This window comes from Pan troglodytes, chromosome 1 (genome assembly GCF_028858775.2).
Source record: "Pan troglodytes isolate AG18354 chromosome 1, NHGRI_mPanTro3-v2.0_pri, whole genome shotgun sequence".
Taxonomy (NCBI): Eukaryota; Metazoa; Chordata; class Mammalia; order Primates; family Hominidae; genus Pan; species Pan troglodytes.
In genome coordinates, this window is record NC_072398.2 from 195,514,559 (window position 1) to 195,532,919 (window position 18,361).

At 42.6% G+C, this 18,361-nt stretch overlaps 1 protein-coding gene across 18 annotated transcripts in view; it reads left to right on the top strand.

Moving 5' to 3' along the window:
* Positions 1-18,361, top strand: part of KIAA0319L (KIAA0319 like) — a 123,406-nt gene that overhangs the window by 82,875 nt on the left and 22,170 nt on the right. For 15 of the 18 annotated variants that reach the window (XR_010147206.1, XR_010147203.1, XR_010147194.1 and 12 more), the window contains 5 exons: positions 3,475-3,572; positions 7,725-7,812; positions 11,714-11,806; positions 13,985-14,117; positions 18,128-18,356. Coding sequence is in view for 15 of the 18 variants with exons in the window: in XM_024357827.3 (XP_024213595.1) it covers positions 3,475-3,572; positions 7,725-7,812; positions 11,714-11,806; positions 13,985-14,117; positions 18,128-18,356 (641 nt within the window). In the remaining 3 variants the exon portion in view is untranslated. The remainder of the gene's footprint in view (positions 1-3,474; positions 3,573-7,724; positions 7,813-11,713; positions 11,807-13,984; positions 14,118-18,127; positions 18,357-18,361) is intronic. The other 3 variants (XM_063782920.1, XM_063782918.1, XM_054665661.1) reach the window with 1 other exon arrangement.

Here is an 18,361-nt window from a genome sequence, read left to right on the forward strand (position 1 = left end):
GTTCTGTATTAATAAGCATCAGCTATATGCTAGGCACTAAACTGGTAACTTATCTACTATCTCATTTTGCCCTTAAAGTAATCTTATGAGGTAGGAATTATTATCCCCATTTTATTGAGAAAGAAATGGAAATTAAGAGAAGTCATTTACTTAGATTCACACAGATAATGAGTGGCTCAGCTGAGATTTGAACCCAAGCGTGACATCAAAGCCTGTGATCTCAAACCCTTCATTATATAGTACCTCTCATATTCCATAAATATTTGTGCATACCCGGGTTATATCCTATCCTCACAGGACCGTTGTAAGGACCATCGTTTCCCATAGTGAGAACCCTGTCCCTGGGGGAAAAAAAAGCTAAGCCTAATGTGATATACAAAATTCAAGTTTATAAAATATATAAAGTATGGATGATTAATTCATTATTTAAGAAAACTTTTGTAATATGAACATTACTTTCACCTTTGAAGTATGTGTTAATATACCAAAGTTTGACTTACAAACACATATGGGTTCTCTTAACACTATTTATGACTTGAGTGGTACATACTTTGATGGAAATTGAGTGTGTTGGGTTTATGTTATTCTCATTAAAAGGTTAGTCAAGTAGAATGTCCTTCCCTATTTAGGATGGGGTCCTTCCATTTTAGGTACACACATCTCCAATACAGTATTCTTAATTTCTAGGCCTAATACCAAATAGCATATTAATGCAAAAAGTACTTTTCCAGAAGCAAAATGCCCTGTCTGTTCTATATTTCTGCTCTCAAATTGAGGTTTCCTTATCAATTCATTTCACATTCCTCTAGAGAAGCTTTTTCCTTTCTTCCTCTGGTGACAAGTTAAGGTGATTGGGTTTAGTGGCTTTTGAAGTTGGAGGTGAGGGACTGCCTTGAGCTGTTGATTACTACCATTCTTTTGTGAAAGACATGTTTGGCTCTACTGTATTTTCTTTCCTAACCCATATTTGCATGTACCTTTCTGTGGGTTACTATCATTTTGTAGATCAGTGTTTCAAAACACGTTAGTTTAGAAATAGATTCTTTGGCCAGGCACGGTGGCTCACACTTGTAATCCTGGTACTTTGGGAGGCTGAGGTGGGTGAATCACCTTAGGTCAGGAGTTCAAGACCAGCCTGGCCAACGTGGCGAAACCCCATCTCTACCAAAAATACAAAAAAATTAGCTGGGTGTGGTGGTGGGCGCCTGTAATCCCAGCCACTTGAGAGGCTGAGACAGGAGAATTGCTTGAACCCAGGAGGCGGAGGTTGCAGTGAGCCAAGATTGTGCCATTGCACTCCAGCCTGGGTGACAGAGCAAGACTCTGTCTCAAAAAAAAAGAAAAAAAAAAAAAAGGCTGAGCGCAGTGGCTCATGCCTGTAATCGCAGCACTTTGGGAGGCTGAGGCGGGCAGATCACCTGAGGTCAGGAGTTCAAGACCAGCCTGGCCAACATGGTGAAACCCCATCTCTACTAAAAATAAGCCAGGCGTGATGGTGGGCGCCTGTAATCCCAGCCACTGGGGAGGTTGAGGCTTGAGAATTGCTTGAACCCAGGAGGCGGAGGTTGCAGTGAGCCGAGATTACGCCACTGCACTCCAACCTGGGTGGCAGAGAGAGACTCCATCTCATTAAAAAAAAAAAAAAAAGGTAAATAGATTATTTTCTCCTGTCCTCTCTCCAGGTTCTTCCACCTTTATTAGATATGTGAGATGGATGGTTTCAAACTTCCAAAGGTTGGGGGTGATGAGGCAGGACCAATTCTGCATGCTCTTTATCCTTCTCCTGCCCTGTGGCAGCCCATTAGGATCCCTCCAGGTCCATTTTCAAAACCACTGTCCAGCTGGGCGTGGTGGCTCATGCCTGTAATCCTAGCACTTTGGGAGGCTGAGGCAGGCAGATCCTGACTTGAGGTCAGAAGTTTGAGACCAGCTTGGCCAACATGGTGAAACTCTGTTTATACTAAAAATACAAAAATTAGCCAGACGTGGTGGTACGTGCCTGTAATCCTAGCCACTTGGGAGGCTGAGGCAGGAGGATCACTTGAACCTGGGAGGCAGAGGTTGCAGTGAGCTGAGATTGCACCACTGCACTCCAGCCTGGGCAACAGCAAGACTTCATCTCAATCAATCAGTCAGTCAATAGAACAAACGAACGACTGTCCTCAGTCACTGCAACCAGCACTCTTTCTAACAGAGTTACACTCAGTTGTTCCTACCTTTGAACATATTTCTGCCTGCGAGGCATAATTCATCCCCTGAGCTTTTCTGTCCTAGGAATATTGTCCTGTTTTGAAATTTATGTTGCTAGCCTTAGCTATTATAAAATTATCTGTTCCCAAACTGTTTTCTACATGGAAAAGAATTTCCAGCTACAGTTGGAAGAAATGTCTCTGAGTACAAGTCCTGCTTGTGCTGCTTCTTTCCGTCTCCTCTCGTAACATAACTACTACATACTAAATACGTTTGTGAGAGCTGTTGGCGCTGACAACTGGCCAAAAAAATTCTTGTTTTGGAGGAGGAAGGAAGGAAGGAAGAAGACCTTGTCTCCCAGGATTATAAAATAAAATTGGTCTTCAGATGAAGGATATCTTGGAATTAGGTTCTGTGTACTGATTTTAACATTTGAACTCATGAAATAAGAAAAAGATGACCACTCTCTGCTAAGCGTTTCAGGTTTTTTTTTTCCCCCTTTTTCTTTTTTACTTTTGGTTAGTAACTTAAACTAAACCTTCCTACCAAAGTCCTCCCTTCCCTAACCAGAAATGCATTTTGATCCAAAAAAATTTAAGACTACTTTTTCTGGGGAGGGATGCCATTTAGATAGCATCCTACCCTTGCCTTACCTAGTGATATAGTCTGACCTGCAAGTGGGTACCATTTAATGCTTCATTTGATTTTAATTAATTTCACTGGGCCTGTTTTAAATGGGCCATCTCCTACCATCTTCTGCAGTGTGTTATTTAGCTCAGCAGGAATGAAGTAGCTCTTTTAACTCACCAGGGTGTGATGACCTCAGTGAGACGAGCATTGTTAGCACTCTGTAAAAAGCTATTTTTGAACCATGTTATTTAGAAGTCATTGCTGTTCTTTGTTGCAAAAGAAGTTTTGCAAGGAAATGGCCTTTGTTCCCAATGAGTTCATCTATAATGGTTGGTCGGACATGTATTTTCAGTGGTATGCCACACCATGAGCAACCTGGTATTTTTTAGGGAGGATTGGCCCTGAGAGGGTCGGTATAGGGCAGGAATAAGCATTGTTGGGAGAGAGTTGGAAGAAGCCCTAACTGTAGCTGAGTCAGCAGAATTCGCTCTTTCTTTCAGCAGGTGGTTTGGTTTCCCTACAGGCTTTGGGGTGAAATCTTAAAAACTAAAGCCTTGTCAAGATCAGAAGAGATTTGTTATTGGCAGGCTATGTGGCTGTCCTCTTTGTGTGTAGGTGTGTGTTTTCATGATTTTTGTAACTGCCCTTCTATAGGAGAAACCTACACCTACGACTGGCAGCTGATTACTCATCCTAGAGACTACAGTGGAGAAATGGAAGGGAAACATTCCCAGATCCTCAAACTATCGAAGGTGAATTTGCCTCCTTTCACTTGCAGGGCAAAGGTAGAGGAGTTGACTGTTTTCTAAAATGAATATCATATAATTTTCTGTCTACACTTAAGTTGTAAACAGTCTTTTAGAAATGAATCCTCCAAAAATCTGACTGGCTGACATCCAGTATTTGTTAGTGTATGATTCTCAAAATTTCATTTATGGTAAGAAGACTGTACCAGCATGGTAGTGGTGGCTGAAAATATACACTAAACGGCTTTTAAGGCTAACTTAAGGATTTTAGAATTTGGGATAAGCTAGGTTATTTGTGGCCACATGACTGCATACATTGACTCAGCCTTTGTGGGATTCAGTATAGGTTTTTTCTTTTTTTTGAGACAGGGTCTTGCTCTGTCACCTAGGCCGAAGTGCAGTGGTGTGATCACGGCTCACTGCAGTCTTGACTTCCCAGGCTCAAGCAATCCTCCTACCTCAGCCTCCTGAGTAGCTGAGACTGCAGGGTCATGCCATTATACCTAGCTAATTTTTGTATTTTTTATAGAGATAGAGTCTCATCATATTGCCCAGGCTGGTCTTGAACACCTGGCCTCAAGCAGTCCTCCCATCTCAGCCTTCCAAAGTGCTGGGATTACAGGTGTGAGCCACCATGCCCAGCCTAAGTACAGTTATTGACAGCTCTAAAATGTTTGTATTTGGCTGGGCGCAGTGGCTCCCACCTGTAATCCAAGCACTTTGGGAGGCTGAGGTGGGGTGGGACAACTGCTTGAGGCCACGAGTTTGAGAAGAGACTGGGAAACATGGCAAGACCCTGTCTCTACAAAAAATAAAAAATTAGCTGGGTGTGGTGGTTCATACCTGTAGTCCCAGCTGGTCAGGAGGCGGAGGTGGGAGGATCACTTAAACCCAGGAGTTTAAGGCTGCAGTGAGCTATGATCATACTACTGCCCTAAAGCCCAGGTGACAAAGTGAGATCTTTTCTCTAAGAAAAAAGTTTGTATTCTTTGGCCCAGCAGTCTCATTTAGTCATTCATTCTACATCTATTCATTGTACACTGGTTATGTGGCAGGCATTGGGGATTTACCAGAGAATTAGTTACAATTTTAATGTTCAAGAACAATAGAGTCTAGTAGGTGATACCGATAGGAAGCAGGTAATTATAACAGGTGGCACACTAGGTCAGTGCAGAGGGTCAATGAAGCCTTGGAAAGGTAGAGTGGATTTCTTAGAGTGACTGACTTACTAGGTAAAGGGTGAAGGGATAATACCTCAAGCAGAAGAAGCAACATGTCCACTGGGCCAAAAATGGGAGCGAAAATGTGGGGAAAGGGGAATTTATATGTGGTTCTAAGTTGGAAAGATGCAGGGGCCAGATGGAGCAAAAGCCTTATATGCCGGATTAAGGACTTTGAATCTTATCCAGAAGGAATATGGAGCCCTTGAAAGGCTTTAAGCAAGAGAAACACATGTTTAGATCTTCAGATTAGAAAAATCACCTGACTACAGATTGGAGGAGATAAGACTCAAACTATAGAGGTCAGTGAGGAATCTGTTGAAAAATTTAGGTGTAAAATGGTAGTAGCCTGAGTGAAAGAACTAAATAAGTAAAATTGAAAACCCACCAGCCTAGACAACATGGTGAAACTCTAACTCCACAAAAAATACAAAAATTAGTTGGGCGTGGTGGCATGTGCCTGTGGTCCCAGCTACTCAGGAGGGTGAGGTGGGAGGATCGCTTGAGCCCAGGAGGTAGAGGTTGCAGTGAGCCATGATCATGCTACTGCACTCCAGCCTGAGCAACAAAGTGAGACTGTGTCTCAAAAAATAAAAATAAAAACCACCTATTGAATTCATACCATATGCCATACCCAGTGCCGATTATTTTGTACACTTATTTCTTTTAATCTTCGTAACAATCCCAGGATGTAGGTATTACTATCTTTTTTACAAATGACAAAACTAAAAACTGGAGAAATGAAGTGATTTGGCCAGAGTTCACAAAGGTATTAAATGGTAGGTCTAAACTGGAGCTTTCCATCTCTAAAGGCCATGCCTTTAATAATTGTGCTATGACAAGTGGTTAAGAACTAAGGTGATGGCAGTGTGGATGGAGACAAGTGAGTAGATTGGAAAAATAATATGGAGTTTGACTTGATAAAATTTGATGATTGATGAACTGGTTGGGGATGTTGGGGAAGAGAAGTCCAGGATAATTCTAGCTTTTTGGCTTAGGTACCTGGGTGGATGTTCATTGAAATGAGGAGCACAGAAGGAGAAGCAAGTTTTAAGGAGAAGTTTGCAGATGATTAATTCATTTTTGGACAGAGTGAGTTTGAGGTACCTGTGAGACATTTGAATTGAGTTGTCCAGTTAGTAGCTGGGGGAAAGGGACTGGAGGTTAAAAGACAAGTCTGGGCTGGAGAGATATATTTGCACATCAACCTCAAATAGATGATTTTTGAAGCCACAGCAATAGATAAAATCAACCAGGGAGAGTGTGCAGAGTGAAGAAATAAGCAGGCTGAGGTTGGAATCCTGGGAACACCCATCATTTAAGGGATGGAGGGTAGAGGAAACTGAAGGAAATGAAGTGTGAGCACAGAAGTAAAAGCCAAGAAGAAGAATGTTATAAAGAGGAAATAGCCAAAGATACTACTTGTGGTTCAATTAGTATTTACCCAAAGAAAATACTTCAAAAGAAAGAAAGAAAGAAAAAAAAAAACATTTGCCTGGAAGATGTTCATTACAGCATTAGTCATAATAGTAAAAATTTGGAAACAACCCAAGTATCCAACAATTAGAAATGCTTATGCGAAATTTGACACATTTGGTCATATACTGCTTTGTGGTCGTTAAAATAAATATTAAAAAGATTGTGGCTGGGTGCGGTGGCTCAAGCCTGTAATCCCAGCACTTTGGGAGGCCGAGGTGGGTGGATCACCTGAGGTCAGGAGTTCAAGACCAGCCTGGCCAACATGGCAAAACCCATGTCTCTACTAAAAATAAAAAATTAGCTGGGAATGGTGGTGCAGGCCTGTAGTCCCAGCTACTTGGGAGGCTAAGGCATGAGAATCACTTGAACCCAGGAGGCAGCAGTTGCAGTGAGTCAACATTGCATCACTGCTCTCCAGCCTGGGTGACAGGGTGAGATTCTGTCTCAAAAAAAAAAAAAAAGATTGTATGATTGTATTATAGTAGGAAAGGTGTTCATGCTAAATGAATGGAAGAAAGAACAATAGAAAGTTTGATACCTTGATTTTAGCTAGAACTTTGAATACCACTGAAATATGAGCTCCTTGAAGACAGAGATCTTACCTTATTCGTATCCAAACTACAAGCCTAGGACAATGACTGGTACATGATTTGGTTTCAGTAAATGTTTGTTAAACGAATGAGCTGTACACAACTATTATTTTAATATGTGGTCAAGAGTTAGAAGGAAATGGAGAAATTTGATGAGTTGATGTGTTATGATAGTGATATGCTGGGTACTTTTTTGTTTTTTCTTTTATATTAAGTTTATAAATTAGTAAAAATCAGGAGGGAAAAATATTCAGATATTTGGGAACTATTTAGTATCTTTACAAAATGTTTTTCTTTGAAGTGATGATTATTTTAATTTCGTAACTCTGTGGAGTGGGATATTGGGGCCCTTAGTGTTCTTCTGAAAAGAAAATGGGAGTACAGAGATATTTGAAATCCCTTCTGTTGTTCTAGAGTCAGCTAGTCATAAGATTCACATTAAAAGGGTTTTTTTTTTTTTCAGTTCGTTGTTTATCTCTTCAGCTAGTTTACTTTTTCTTGCTGGAGTGCAGTGACATGATCTCGGCTCACTGTAACCTCCACCTCCCGGGCTCAAGCCCTCCTTTCACCTCAGCCTACTAAGTAGCTGGGACTACAGGTGTGTGCCACCACACCTGGCTAATTTTTGTATTTTTGGTAGAGATGGGGTTTTGGCATATTGCCCAGGCCGGTCTTGAACTCAGGAACTCAAGTGATCCACCCGCCTCCTCCCAAATTGCTAGGATTACAGGCTACTTTACCTTTTCCATTTTGGAAATAGGGGAAGGAAAGAGTGAAAGATTCAGCTTGGGAAAGTTCAGATATATCTTACTTTAAATGTAATTCCTGCTCTTTATGATTGTCTAAGAGATCTTCTCTCACTTCTGCAGCTCACTCCAGGCCTGTATGAATTCAAAGTGATTGTAGAGGGTCAAAATGCCCATGGGGAAGGCTATGTGAACGTGACAGTCAAGCCAGGTATGTTTTCAGCCCTGGCTGTGTCTCCCTTCCTTCCTCTGCAGGACTCCTGAGGAGATAGAGATTTGATTTGGGGTTTTTGATTCTCATTTTTTTTGTAATGTATTTATTCAGCAATTCCTAGTTCAATGTGGTGAATAGTTACAATAGCAAAATACAGACTTTGTTCCAACAGTGCTCTAGTTGGAATGCTGAGCTGGACACATGGCCCACAGTGCAGTATGGCCTAAGCAATAACTTATCTACCGAGACCTACTTCTTCAAGTGGGCCATGCTGAGAGGGACCATGAGTTGTAATTAACAGACACAGGGAAGCCAAGAGCCTAGGAGAAGCATGCAGAAGGAGAACCAGCCAAGTGACCAGCTCTTTCTGATCTCTTTCCAGAGATGTGGGCCTTTGTACACAGAGTTCCTCATTTAAACACTACCAGTCTCTTTCACCTTGGTAACAAAATCATGTCATTCTTTTAAAATGAACCACTGTAGGTAGATCACAGTGCAGTAGGAAGGAATCTTATTTTGCATTTTCAGAGAAATTTAAGAGAAGATGGGCAGTTGTATTAGTACATTTTCATGGTGCTGATAAAGACATACCTAAGACTGAGCAATTTACAAAAGAAAGAGGTTTAATGGACTTACAGTTCCACGTGGCTGGGGAGGCCTCACAATCATGGTGGAAGACAAGGAGGAGCAAGTCACATCTTATGTAGATGACAACAAGCAAAAAGAGTTTGTGCAAGGAAACTCCCATTTTTAAAACCATCAAATCTCATGAGACTCATTCACTATCACAAGAACAGCATAGGAAAGACCTGCCCCCATAATTCAATTACCTCCCACCAGGTTCCTCCCACTGGGTTCCTCCCACGACACGTGGGAATTGTGGGAGTTACAATTCAAGATGAGATTTGGGTGGGGACACAGCCAAACCATATCATTCCACCCCTGGCCCCTCCCAAATCTCATGTCCTCACATTTCAAAACCAGTCATGCCTTCCCAACAGTCCCCCAAAGTCTTAACTCGTTTCAGCATTGACTGAAAAGTCTACAGTCCAATGTCTCATCTGAGACAAGGCAAGTCGATTCTGCCTATGAGCCTGTGAAATAAAAGCAAGTTAGTTACTTCCTAGGTACAATGGGGGTACAGGCTTGGATAAATATAGCCGTTCCAAATGGGAGAATTTGGCCAAATCAGAGGGGTTACAGGCCCCATGCAAGTGCAGAATCCAGCAGGGCAGTCAAGTCTTAAAACTCCAAAATGATCTCCTTTGACTCCATGTCTCACATCCAGGTCATGCTGATGCAAGAGGTGCATTGCTATGGTCTTGGGCAGCTCTACTCCTGTGGCTTTGCAGGGTACAGCCTCCCTCTCAGCTACTTTCACAGCCTGGCGTTGAGTGTCTGCGGCTTTTCCAGGTGCATAGTGCAAGCTGTCAGTGGATTTACCATTCCAGGGTCTGGAGGACAGTGGCCCTTTTCTCACAACTCCACTAGACAGTTCCCCAGTAGGGACTGTGTGGGCCTCCAACCCCATATTTCCCTTCTGCACTGCCCTAGCAGAGGTTCTCCATGAGAGCCCCGCCTCTGCAGCAGACATCTGCCTGGACATCCAGGTGTTTCCATACATACTCTGAAATCTAGGTGGAAGTTCCCAAACCTCAATTTTTGACTTCTGTGTACTTGCAGGCTCAACACCACATGGAAACTGCCAAGACTTGAGGCTTGCACCCTCTGAAGCCACAGCCTGAGCTCTACATTGGCCCTTTTCAGCCATGGCTGGAGCAGCTGGGATGCAGGGCACCAAGTCCCTAGGCTGCACACAGCACTGAGAACCTGGGCCTGGCCCACGAAACCATTTTTCCCTCCTAGGCCTCCAGGCCTCCAGCCCCTGTGAGGGCTGCTATGAAGCCCTCTCACATGCCCTAGAGACATTTTCCCCATTTTCTTGGGGATTAACTTTCAGCTCCTCATTACTAATGCAAATTTGTGAAGCCAGCTTGAATTTCTCCTTAGAAAATGGGATTTTGTTTTCTATTGCATTGTCAGGCTGCAAATTTTCTGAACTTTTATGTTCTACTTCCCTTATAAAACTGAATGCCTTTAACAGCACCCAAGTCACCTCTTGAATGCTTTGCTCTTTAGAAATTTCTTCTGCCAGATTCCCTAAATCATCTCTCAAGTTCAAAGTTCTGCAGATCTCTAGGGCCGGGGCAAAATGCTGCCAGTCTCTTTGTGAAAACATAGCAAGAGTCACCTTTGCTCCAGTTCCCAACAATTTCCTCATTTCCATCTGAGACCACTTCAACCTGAACTTTATTGTCCATATTGCTATTAGCATTTTGGGCAAAGCCATTCAACAAGTCTCTAGGAAGTTCCAAACTTTCCCACATTTTCCTGTCTTCTTCTGAGCCCTCCAAACTGCTTGAACCTCTGCCTGTTACCCAGTTGCAAAGTTGCTTCCACATTTTTGGATATCTTTTCAGCAGCACCCTACTCTACTGGTACCAATTTACTGTGTTAGTACGTTTTCACACTGCTGATAAAGACATGCCCGAGACTGGGCAATTTACAAAAGAATGAGTTTTAATGGACTTAGAGTCGCACGTGGCTGGGGAGGCCTCACAACCATGGCAGAAGGCAAGGAGAAGCAAGTCATGTCTTACATGGATGGCAGCAGGCAAAAAGAGAGCTTGTGCAGAGTAACTCCTGTTTTTAACACCATCAGATCTTGTGAGACTCATTCACTATCGTGAGAACAGCACAGGAAAGACCCGCCCCCATAATTTAATCACCTGCCACCAGGTTCCTCCCATGAGGTGGGAATTGTGGGAGTTACAATTCAAGATGAGATTTGAGTGGAGACACAGCCAGACCATATCAACAGTGGTACATATACAGCATAAATTCTCAATGCTCTTTTCTTTCTTGGTAATAGATTTTCTTTTCATTCCTTGTACTTTGTAGCCAAGATAATCCTTTCACCTTCTTAAAAATGTGATCAGCATCAAGACCATTTGATCATTTTGCAAAGAAAATGCCATGGATTTGTAGCACAGTCATTTGGGTGGACCAGAGTGGTTTGTGACCTTCCCATCACTTAACCCATAGTTAGTTCACATACAGTGAGCTCTAGGATGGTTGAGAAACCACCCATCAGCTTTTCAGCACAGTCTGTGCCAAGGGACGGTTTGATTGCCAAGGCCTTTATTGCCCACAGCTTGTTTGTTGTCTGCTTCTAGTCAGGCTTGGCTGAAAGGAGTCACTTGCTGCTGCAGTACTTTTCATCAACTAGATAGCACATGAGCATTGAAAGAATACACAGGGCATGGTCTTAGGAATGGTCAGATTTGTAAGAGGCTTTTATACTCCGAAGTGTCTTATGTTAGAATGGCAGTCTGGTCTTGTGACTCTCCTGTGTGGTGATGCTTCAATCATTAATTATGTAATGCAGGGGTCCCCAGCCCCAAGGCCATGGACTGCTATCTGTCCGTGGCCTGTTAGGAACTGGGCTGCACAGCAGGAGGTAAATGGCGGGTGAGTGAGCACTACTGCCTGAGCTCTGCCTCCTGTCAGATCAGTGATGGCATTAGATTCTCACAGGAGGATGAACCTTATTGTGAACTGCACACGCAAGGGATCTAGGTTGTACACTCCTTTTGAGGCTCTAATCCCTGATGGTCTGAGGTGGAAGTTTCATCCCAAAACCATGCACTGCACCCCAGCCCCCAACCCCCACCCCCCGTTCATGGAAAAATTGTCTTCCACAAAACTGGTCCCTGGTGCCAAAAAGGTTAGGGACCACTGATGTAATGGAAATTGATTTATAATCCTCTCAGATACAGCCTGCTCCTGTAATTTCTGAAGCCTCTTTCCCAGTTTCTTTTGGGTCACTTTCTTGCAGAGCCCCGTAAGAATCGGCCCCCCATTGCTATCGTGTCACCTCAGTTCCAGGAGATCTCTTTGCCAACCACTTCTACAGTCATTGATGGCAGTCGTGAGTACTTGTCTAAGTATGATGTTTTAGAAGAACATTCACCGTGTACTCTGATAGAAAACTCTAGTAGAAGATTTGGGGCCAGCTGTGTCTGCGTTCTGTTTAGGCCAGTCATCTTGACCATGTTAGGGGAAGGCCAACCATCTGAAGCAACTGACTGAAAAGCAACACACCAGACAGGCCTTCTTTAAAATCCCCAGGTAGCCTATTTGAAGTAATATTTCCACTTTGAGATGGTAAGAAACTGAAACTATGCATGTAATTAGCATGATTTTAGTTGAAACTCACTGGTTTTCAGATTTGCTTAGTTGGAGTTGCCTTTTTCATTCATGGAACCAAAGTTCCTTCCAATCATGGCAAGGTAAGTAACTGGGAGGCCTGACTGAGGAGCTTTTACCCAGCCATCACTTGCCTAACGAGATTCTCATCAGCCGCCTCCTGGAGACACTCACAGAATGCACTCCACACCCTGGTCTGGGCTTCTTAACGTTTTACTCTTCAGAGTAGTGTCATCCAGTGAGTGACATGAGAGGATTTTGGGTCTTTGCCCTTAATTGTGGCTGTATGGTGCAAGAGGTTTCAGACCTATCCTCTCACCAGTATTTGCTTGTTTTTTGGTTTTGTTTTGTTTTGTTTTGATTTTTTGAGACCGGTTAAAGTCCTTTACCCTGACTGTCTTGGCACCAGTGATGGTTTTTGGGAGAGGCAGTCACAGCTTTAGCAGAGGACCCTCTAACAAGGTTAAGCGTTTGATGTTGATGGTGCTGGCAAGAAGAGGAGGCTAGGAGGATGATAGTAGGCCAGGAGGGAAGAGAGGGAACAGGAAGAAGCCCTTGTGATAGAGAGTGGTAGAAAGGGCTCACGTTGTACTGTTTTATTTTACAGTTTTGAATAGGTGAAAGTTAAATAAATATGCACATGTATACAGTGAAAAGAATCATACTATCCGTGTGTCCTACGTGTCTGGTTTTCCTCCAGACAGCCAATGGTGTTATTATTTTATGAATCCTTTTAGAGATATTTTATACATATATAAGAAAATATATATATAGTCCTTCTGTCTTGTGTTTACACAAATGAAAGCACATTATATGTGCTGTTATGTGTGATGCTTGTTTTTGTATGTTGGAGAATTTTTCTTTTTTTTTTGAGACAGAGTTTCGCTCTTCTTGCCCAGGCTGGAGTGCAATGGCACAATCTTGGCTCACTGCAACCTCCACCTCCTGGGTTCAAGCAATTCTCCTGCCTCAGCCACCTGAGTAACTGGGATTACAGGCACGCACCATCAAGCCTGGCTAATTTTGTATTTTTAATAGAGACGGGGTTTGTCCATGTTGGTCAGGCTGGTCTCAAACTCCTGACCTCAGGGGATCCGCCCGCCTCAGCCTCCCAAAGTGCTGGGATTACAGGCATGAGCCACCATGCCTGGCCTAGAGAATTTTTCTTAATCAACACATAAGATGCTTATTCTTTTTTTAAAAAAATGATTAAGTAGCATTCCATCATATAGATGTATAATTTCATTGTACGAGTTCTTACTTGTTTTCAGTCAATCTCTATTGATGACCATTTAGATTACTTTCATTCTTTTGCTATTACAAACAACGTTACCATGAATAATCTTGTAAACATGATGTTTAACACATGTACAAGTATATTTTTAGGATAAATTCATAGAAGAATCGCAGGGGCAGAGATAAATATTGCCAAAGTACTCATTATAGAGGTTGTGTCAGTTTATGCTTATACCATGACTAATGAGAGGTCCTCTTTCTCCACACCTTTACCAATATAATGTGTTATGAAATTTTGGTCTTTACCAATTTTATAGGTTAAAAAAATGCTATCTCAAGTGTAAATTAATTTGCATTTCTTTTAAGTGAGGTTGGGTATTTTTTCATGTGTTTAAGAATTATTGCTTTTCCTTTCTTCATACAGTAGTATTTTAACCAGAGGTTGCCTGTGTTGGAGTTCTTGGAAAACTACACAGTAGAATATACATAGAGAGGCAGAATGACCCAGTATTCCTAGGGAAGAAACATTCTGGAGAGATAGTCTGTAATTTCGTGAAGTTTTCCTAGCTTCAAATCTCTGGGTAGTTGTCCTGGTTTGTGTAAACTGGATAAGTGCTAAGACCAAGCGTTCTCATGTTGTAACTGATGTTTCTTTATGGTCAAGAAAGCACTGATGATGATAAAATCGTTCAGTACCATTGGGAAGAACTTAAGGGGCCTCTGAGAGAAGAGAAGATTTCTGAAGATACAGCCATATTAAAACTAAGTAAACTCGTCCCTGGGAACTACACTTTCAGGTAAATTAGGATTCAGCTTCAAGTTTACCATAGGCCATTTTTTTTCCTCTCGTGGGTTTTACATTGTTAGATGAGTAACTTTGACAAATATCAAATTCACTGTGGAGTTGGTCGATAATACAGCTTTTGGTTCCATTGGTTCTCTGAGCCCTATGGTGATTGTGATTACAACAATGGTAACTTTTTAGGGCAAAGGTTCTTGTACAGTAGATCAGGATCTGCCACAGTTAATCTTTCTCAAGCCTTATCTGGCAGGTCTCCAAAAATTTTTTTTAGGATTTCTGTTGTTAAATGAAAAGGCCCATCTTCCTTTGTCTTTTCTCAGGCAAAATCTGAAAGACCTACTCTCATTTTTTTCTTCCCTTTGGAAAATGCTTCCTCAGCTTACGTACCTCATAATCTTTATGTTTGACTAGTGGTTTTCATTCTCTGCTGGGGCTTTTGGGGAATTTGATTCAAAGAAAGTACTTTTGGGGAGCTAGTATTGATATTCTAGAGTGATTACTAAAGCTTTGAAGCTGACTCTAGAGTAATCCTCCTTATGTTTGCGTAATTCCTTCTATGTTAAAAAGCACTTGTATTAATATATGAGTATCATACAAACATGATATATAGATGATACTATCTTCATTTGACAGCTAAGAAAAATGAGGCTTCTCTGAAGTCTCACAGCTGGAACTTAAATGCACATTTTCTTTTTTTTTTTTTTTTGAGACAGAGTCTTGCTCTGTCACCCAGGCTGGGGTGCAGTGGCGCGACTTCGGCTCACTGCAAGCTCTGCCTCCCGGATTCATGCCATTCTCCTGCCTCAGCCTCCCGAGTAGCTGGGACTACAGGCACCCGCCACCACACCCGGCTAATTTTTTTGTATTTTTAGTAGAGACCATGTTAGCCAGGATGGTCTTGATCCACCCGCCTCAGCCTCCCAAAGTTCTGGGATTACAGGTGTGAGCCACCGTGCCCGGCCCTAAATGCAGATTTTCTAATCCTGAAGTCAGGGTTCATTCTACTTCACTCCTTGACTTGATCCATGTATTTTGTTCATACTTCCTTTAATTCCCTTCTCAATCTGTTCAAGTTTTGCCCATCCTTAAGAACCTCCTCAATTTCCATGAGGTTCTCTGAGATCCCTCCAGACAGGAGAGAATATGGCTCTCCTCTTTCCCTATTGCACTCAGGGCCTCTATGTGGCATTTACCATAGTGTGACAGTTTATCCATGTCTATCTGTCTTCCCATGAATCTGAGATTAACCAAATTTTAGATGGTGCCAGAGACACAGAAATGAGTATCCTAGCACAATACCTACCATATAAATCAATATGCAACTTCTGACTTAGCAGGATTTCCATTGATTCAACACTTCAGGTGAATGAAAAGTAGCTGCCAGTACAACAAGATTGGAGCCTTCTACGTCGCTTAAAATGGACATTTGAGCTGGTTTTCACCTTAGATTTCTAATGTAGGAATTTTTCTATTTACAGAATTCAGCTTGGGCCAGGTTGATCCTTTTAAAACATAGTAACAATGATAGCTGATATTTCTTGAACATTTACTATGTGCTAAATACTATTCTGAGCTCTTTGCTGGCAGTATTGCATTTAATTCTTATAACAGGTATTATGGTTATCCTCATTTTACAGATTAGGAAATTTTGGCACAAAGAGTTTAAGTAACTTGCCCAAGGTCACACAGTCTAACTCTAGAGTCTAAGCTTTTAACCACAAGGTTAACCTACAGGTTTTTTAGTGGATGGGGTATGAGAGTGATTTTTTTTTCCTAACCTTCATTTTAAAAAAAATCTATGAAATGATATGATTTGATTTGATTAGCATTAAGGTTGTAATTCACTCACCTTTTCCTCTCTCTTTTACATGGCAGTAGCCTTTTTCCTCAGCCCTATAGTCAGCTGCTGTTTGGTTTCAGGATCTTTGCAGGCAAGCCAGGGACTGTTTGAGGTGAAAGAGAAAATGGGCAGCTGCCATTTTGCCGTCTGTCTATAAGGTGCTTTTGTCCTGACATAGGAGACAAATGGCATATGTTAAAAACAAAAAACAGGCTGGGCGCAGAGGCTCACGCCTGTAATCCCATCACTTTGGGAGGCTGAGGCGGGTGGATCATGAGGTCAGGAGATCGAGACCAGCCTGGCTAACACGGTGAAACCCCGTCTCTACTAAAAATACAAAAAAATTAGCTGAGCATGGTGGCAGGTAGCTGTAGTCCCAGCTACTCAGGAGGCTGAGGCAGGAGAATGGCGTGAACCCGGTAGGCGGAGCTTGCAGTGAGCCGAGATCGCACCACTGCACTCCAGCCTGGGCGACAGAGCGAGACTCCGTCTCAGAAAAAAAAAAAAAAAAAAACAACCCAAACCTGTGAAAACAACAGAGAAACTAGGAAAAGAGTGCAAAACTTCTGTAAATTTTTCTTTTTCAGATATCTGCTGATTGGTACATGTTTGTGTGTCTGAGGTTTTTGTGCTTTTTTCCTAAAGGCTGTAATACCAAAAATCCCCTTCACACCATAGGTAAAAGGTGAGACTGCGGGATAAAACCTCACTGACGTCTGGCCCTGTCTGTGGCTGGTGGTGAGATTTAAACAAACTACATGTCTTTTCTATGCTTTTCCTCTTTCTGTCAGCAAAATGGAAAGATCCCAAACCTCCTTGCTTGCTTATGCTCACATTTTGAGGTGGCATGAGAAGCTTTAGGCTGTTCAGCTGGAAGGCATCATTTAGGTAAAAGCCTGCTCTTATAAATGAACATTTTTTTTAATTTTTTTCTTTTTTTTTTTTTTTTTGCAAATCCTGTGTCTCACTGGCACAAATTGTGGGACTGTTGCGTAGGAGAATTCATTTTCATCTCAAGCTCCTGCCTTACTGGAGCCAGCCCTCCTGGTTCGTCCCGCAGGCTGTCTGCCTAGGATGTCCATCGTTGTGATGTGTAAACAGCTGGAACAGGATGATGGGAAAACAGCCTGCTGCAGACAGAGCTTGCACTACATAGCGTAGGGAATCGGGAATAGGGACCAAGAATTACCTCTTCTTAAGATTTGGTTTCTGAGCTTTGGAATCAGAGAACTATGCTTGCATCTTGGCTCACTATATAGCCCTTGGGTGGGTTACTTAGCCTCTCTAAGCCTCTTATAAAAGTGGAATCAATGATGCCTACTCTATATGGTTGTTATGAGGGCCATATCAGACAATTCTTATAGAGACCTCAGGACACAGATGCGTGCAGGCAGCAGCAGGACAAAATGGCGCTAGAGACATATTGCCTGGATCAGAACCTGACTCCACTGCTTTCAAGCTGTATGACCTTGTGCAAGCTTGCTTCCTTCCTTCCTTCCTTCCTTCCTTCCTTCCTTCCTTCCTTCCTTCCCTCCTTCCCTCCCTCCCTCCTTCCCTCCATCTCTCCTTCCTTCTTTCCTTTTTTTTTTTTTTTTTTAAATGAAGTTTCCCTCTGTCGCCCAGGCTGGAGTGCAGTGGTGCAATCACAGCTCACTGCAATGTCCGCCTCCCGGGTTCAAGAAATTCTCTTTCCTCAGCCTCCCAAGTAGCTGGATTATAGGCCTGCACCACCATGCCTGGCTAATTTTTGTATTTTTAGTAGAGATGGGGTTTCACCATGTTGGCCAGGCTGGTCTCAAACTTCCAACCTCAGGTGATCTGCACACCTTGGCCTCCCAAAGTGCTGGGATTACAGGTGTGTGCCAACGCACCTGGCCTCTCTGTCTTTCTCCTCATGTATGTGAGGAGTAAAATGAGGATAATACTTTATAGAGTTGTTGTGAGGATTTAATGAGATATAAAGAACTTGGAGCAGTGCCTAGCACATCATAAAACTTCAGTCAGTGTTAGCTTCTAGTAGTACTTTCTGCTTCTCCAATAGAAGTGGGTAAGAATAGGTAACCTTGCCACATTGGTATTTCTTAGCCTTAATTTTCAGTCTTCTAGTGTTTATTCCTCTTTCCTTAAACCCGTCCCTGATCACACTCCTCTCTCTGCCCTGATAGCTTGACTGTAGTAGACTCTGATGGAGCTACCAACTCTACTACTGCAAACCTGACAGTGAACAAAGCTGTGGATTACCCCCCTGTGGCCAACGCAGGCCCCAACCAAGTGATCACCCTGCCCCAAAACTCCATCACCCTCTTTGGGAACCAGAGCACTGATGATCATGGCATCACCAGCTATGAGTGGTCACTCAGCCCAAGCAGCAAAGGGAAAGTGGTGGAGATGCAGGTAGG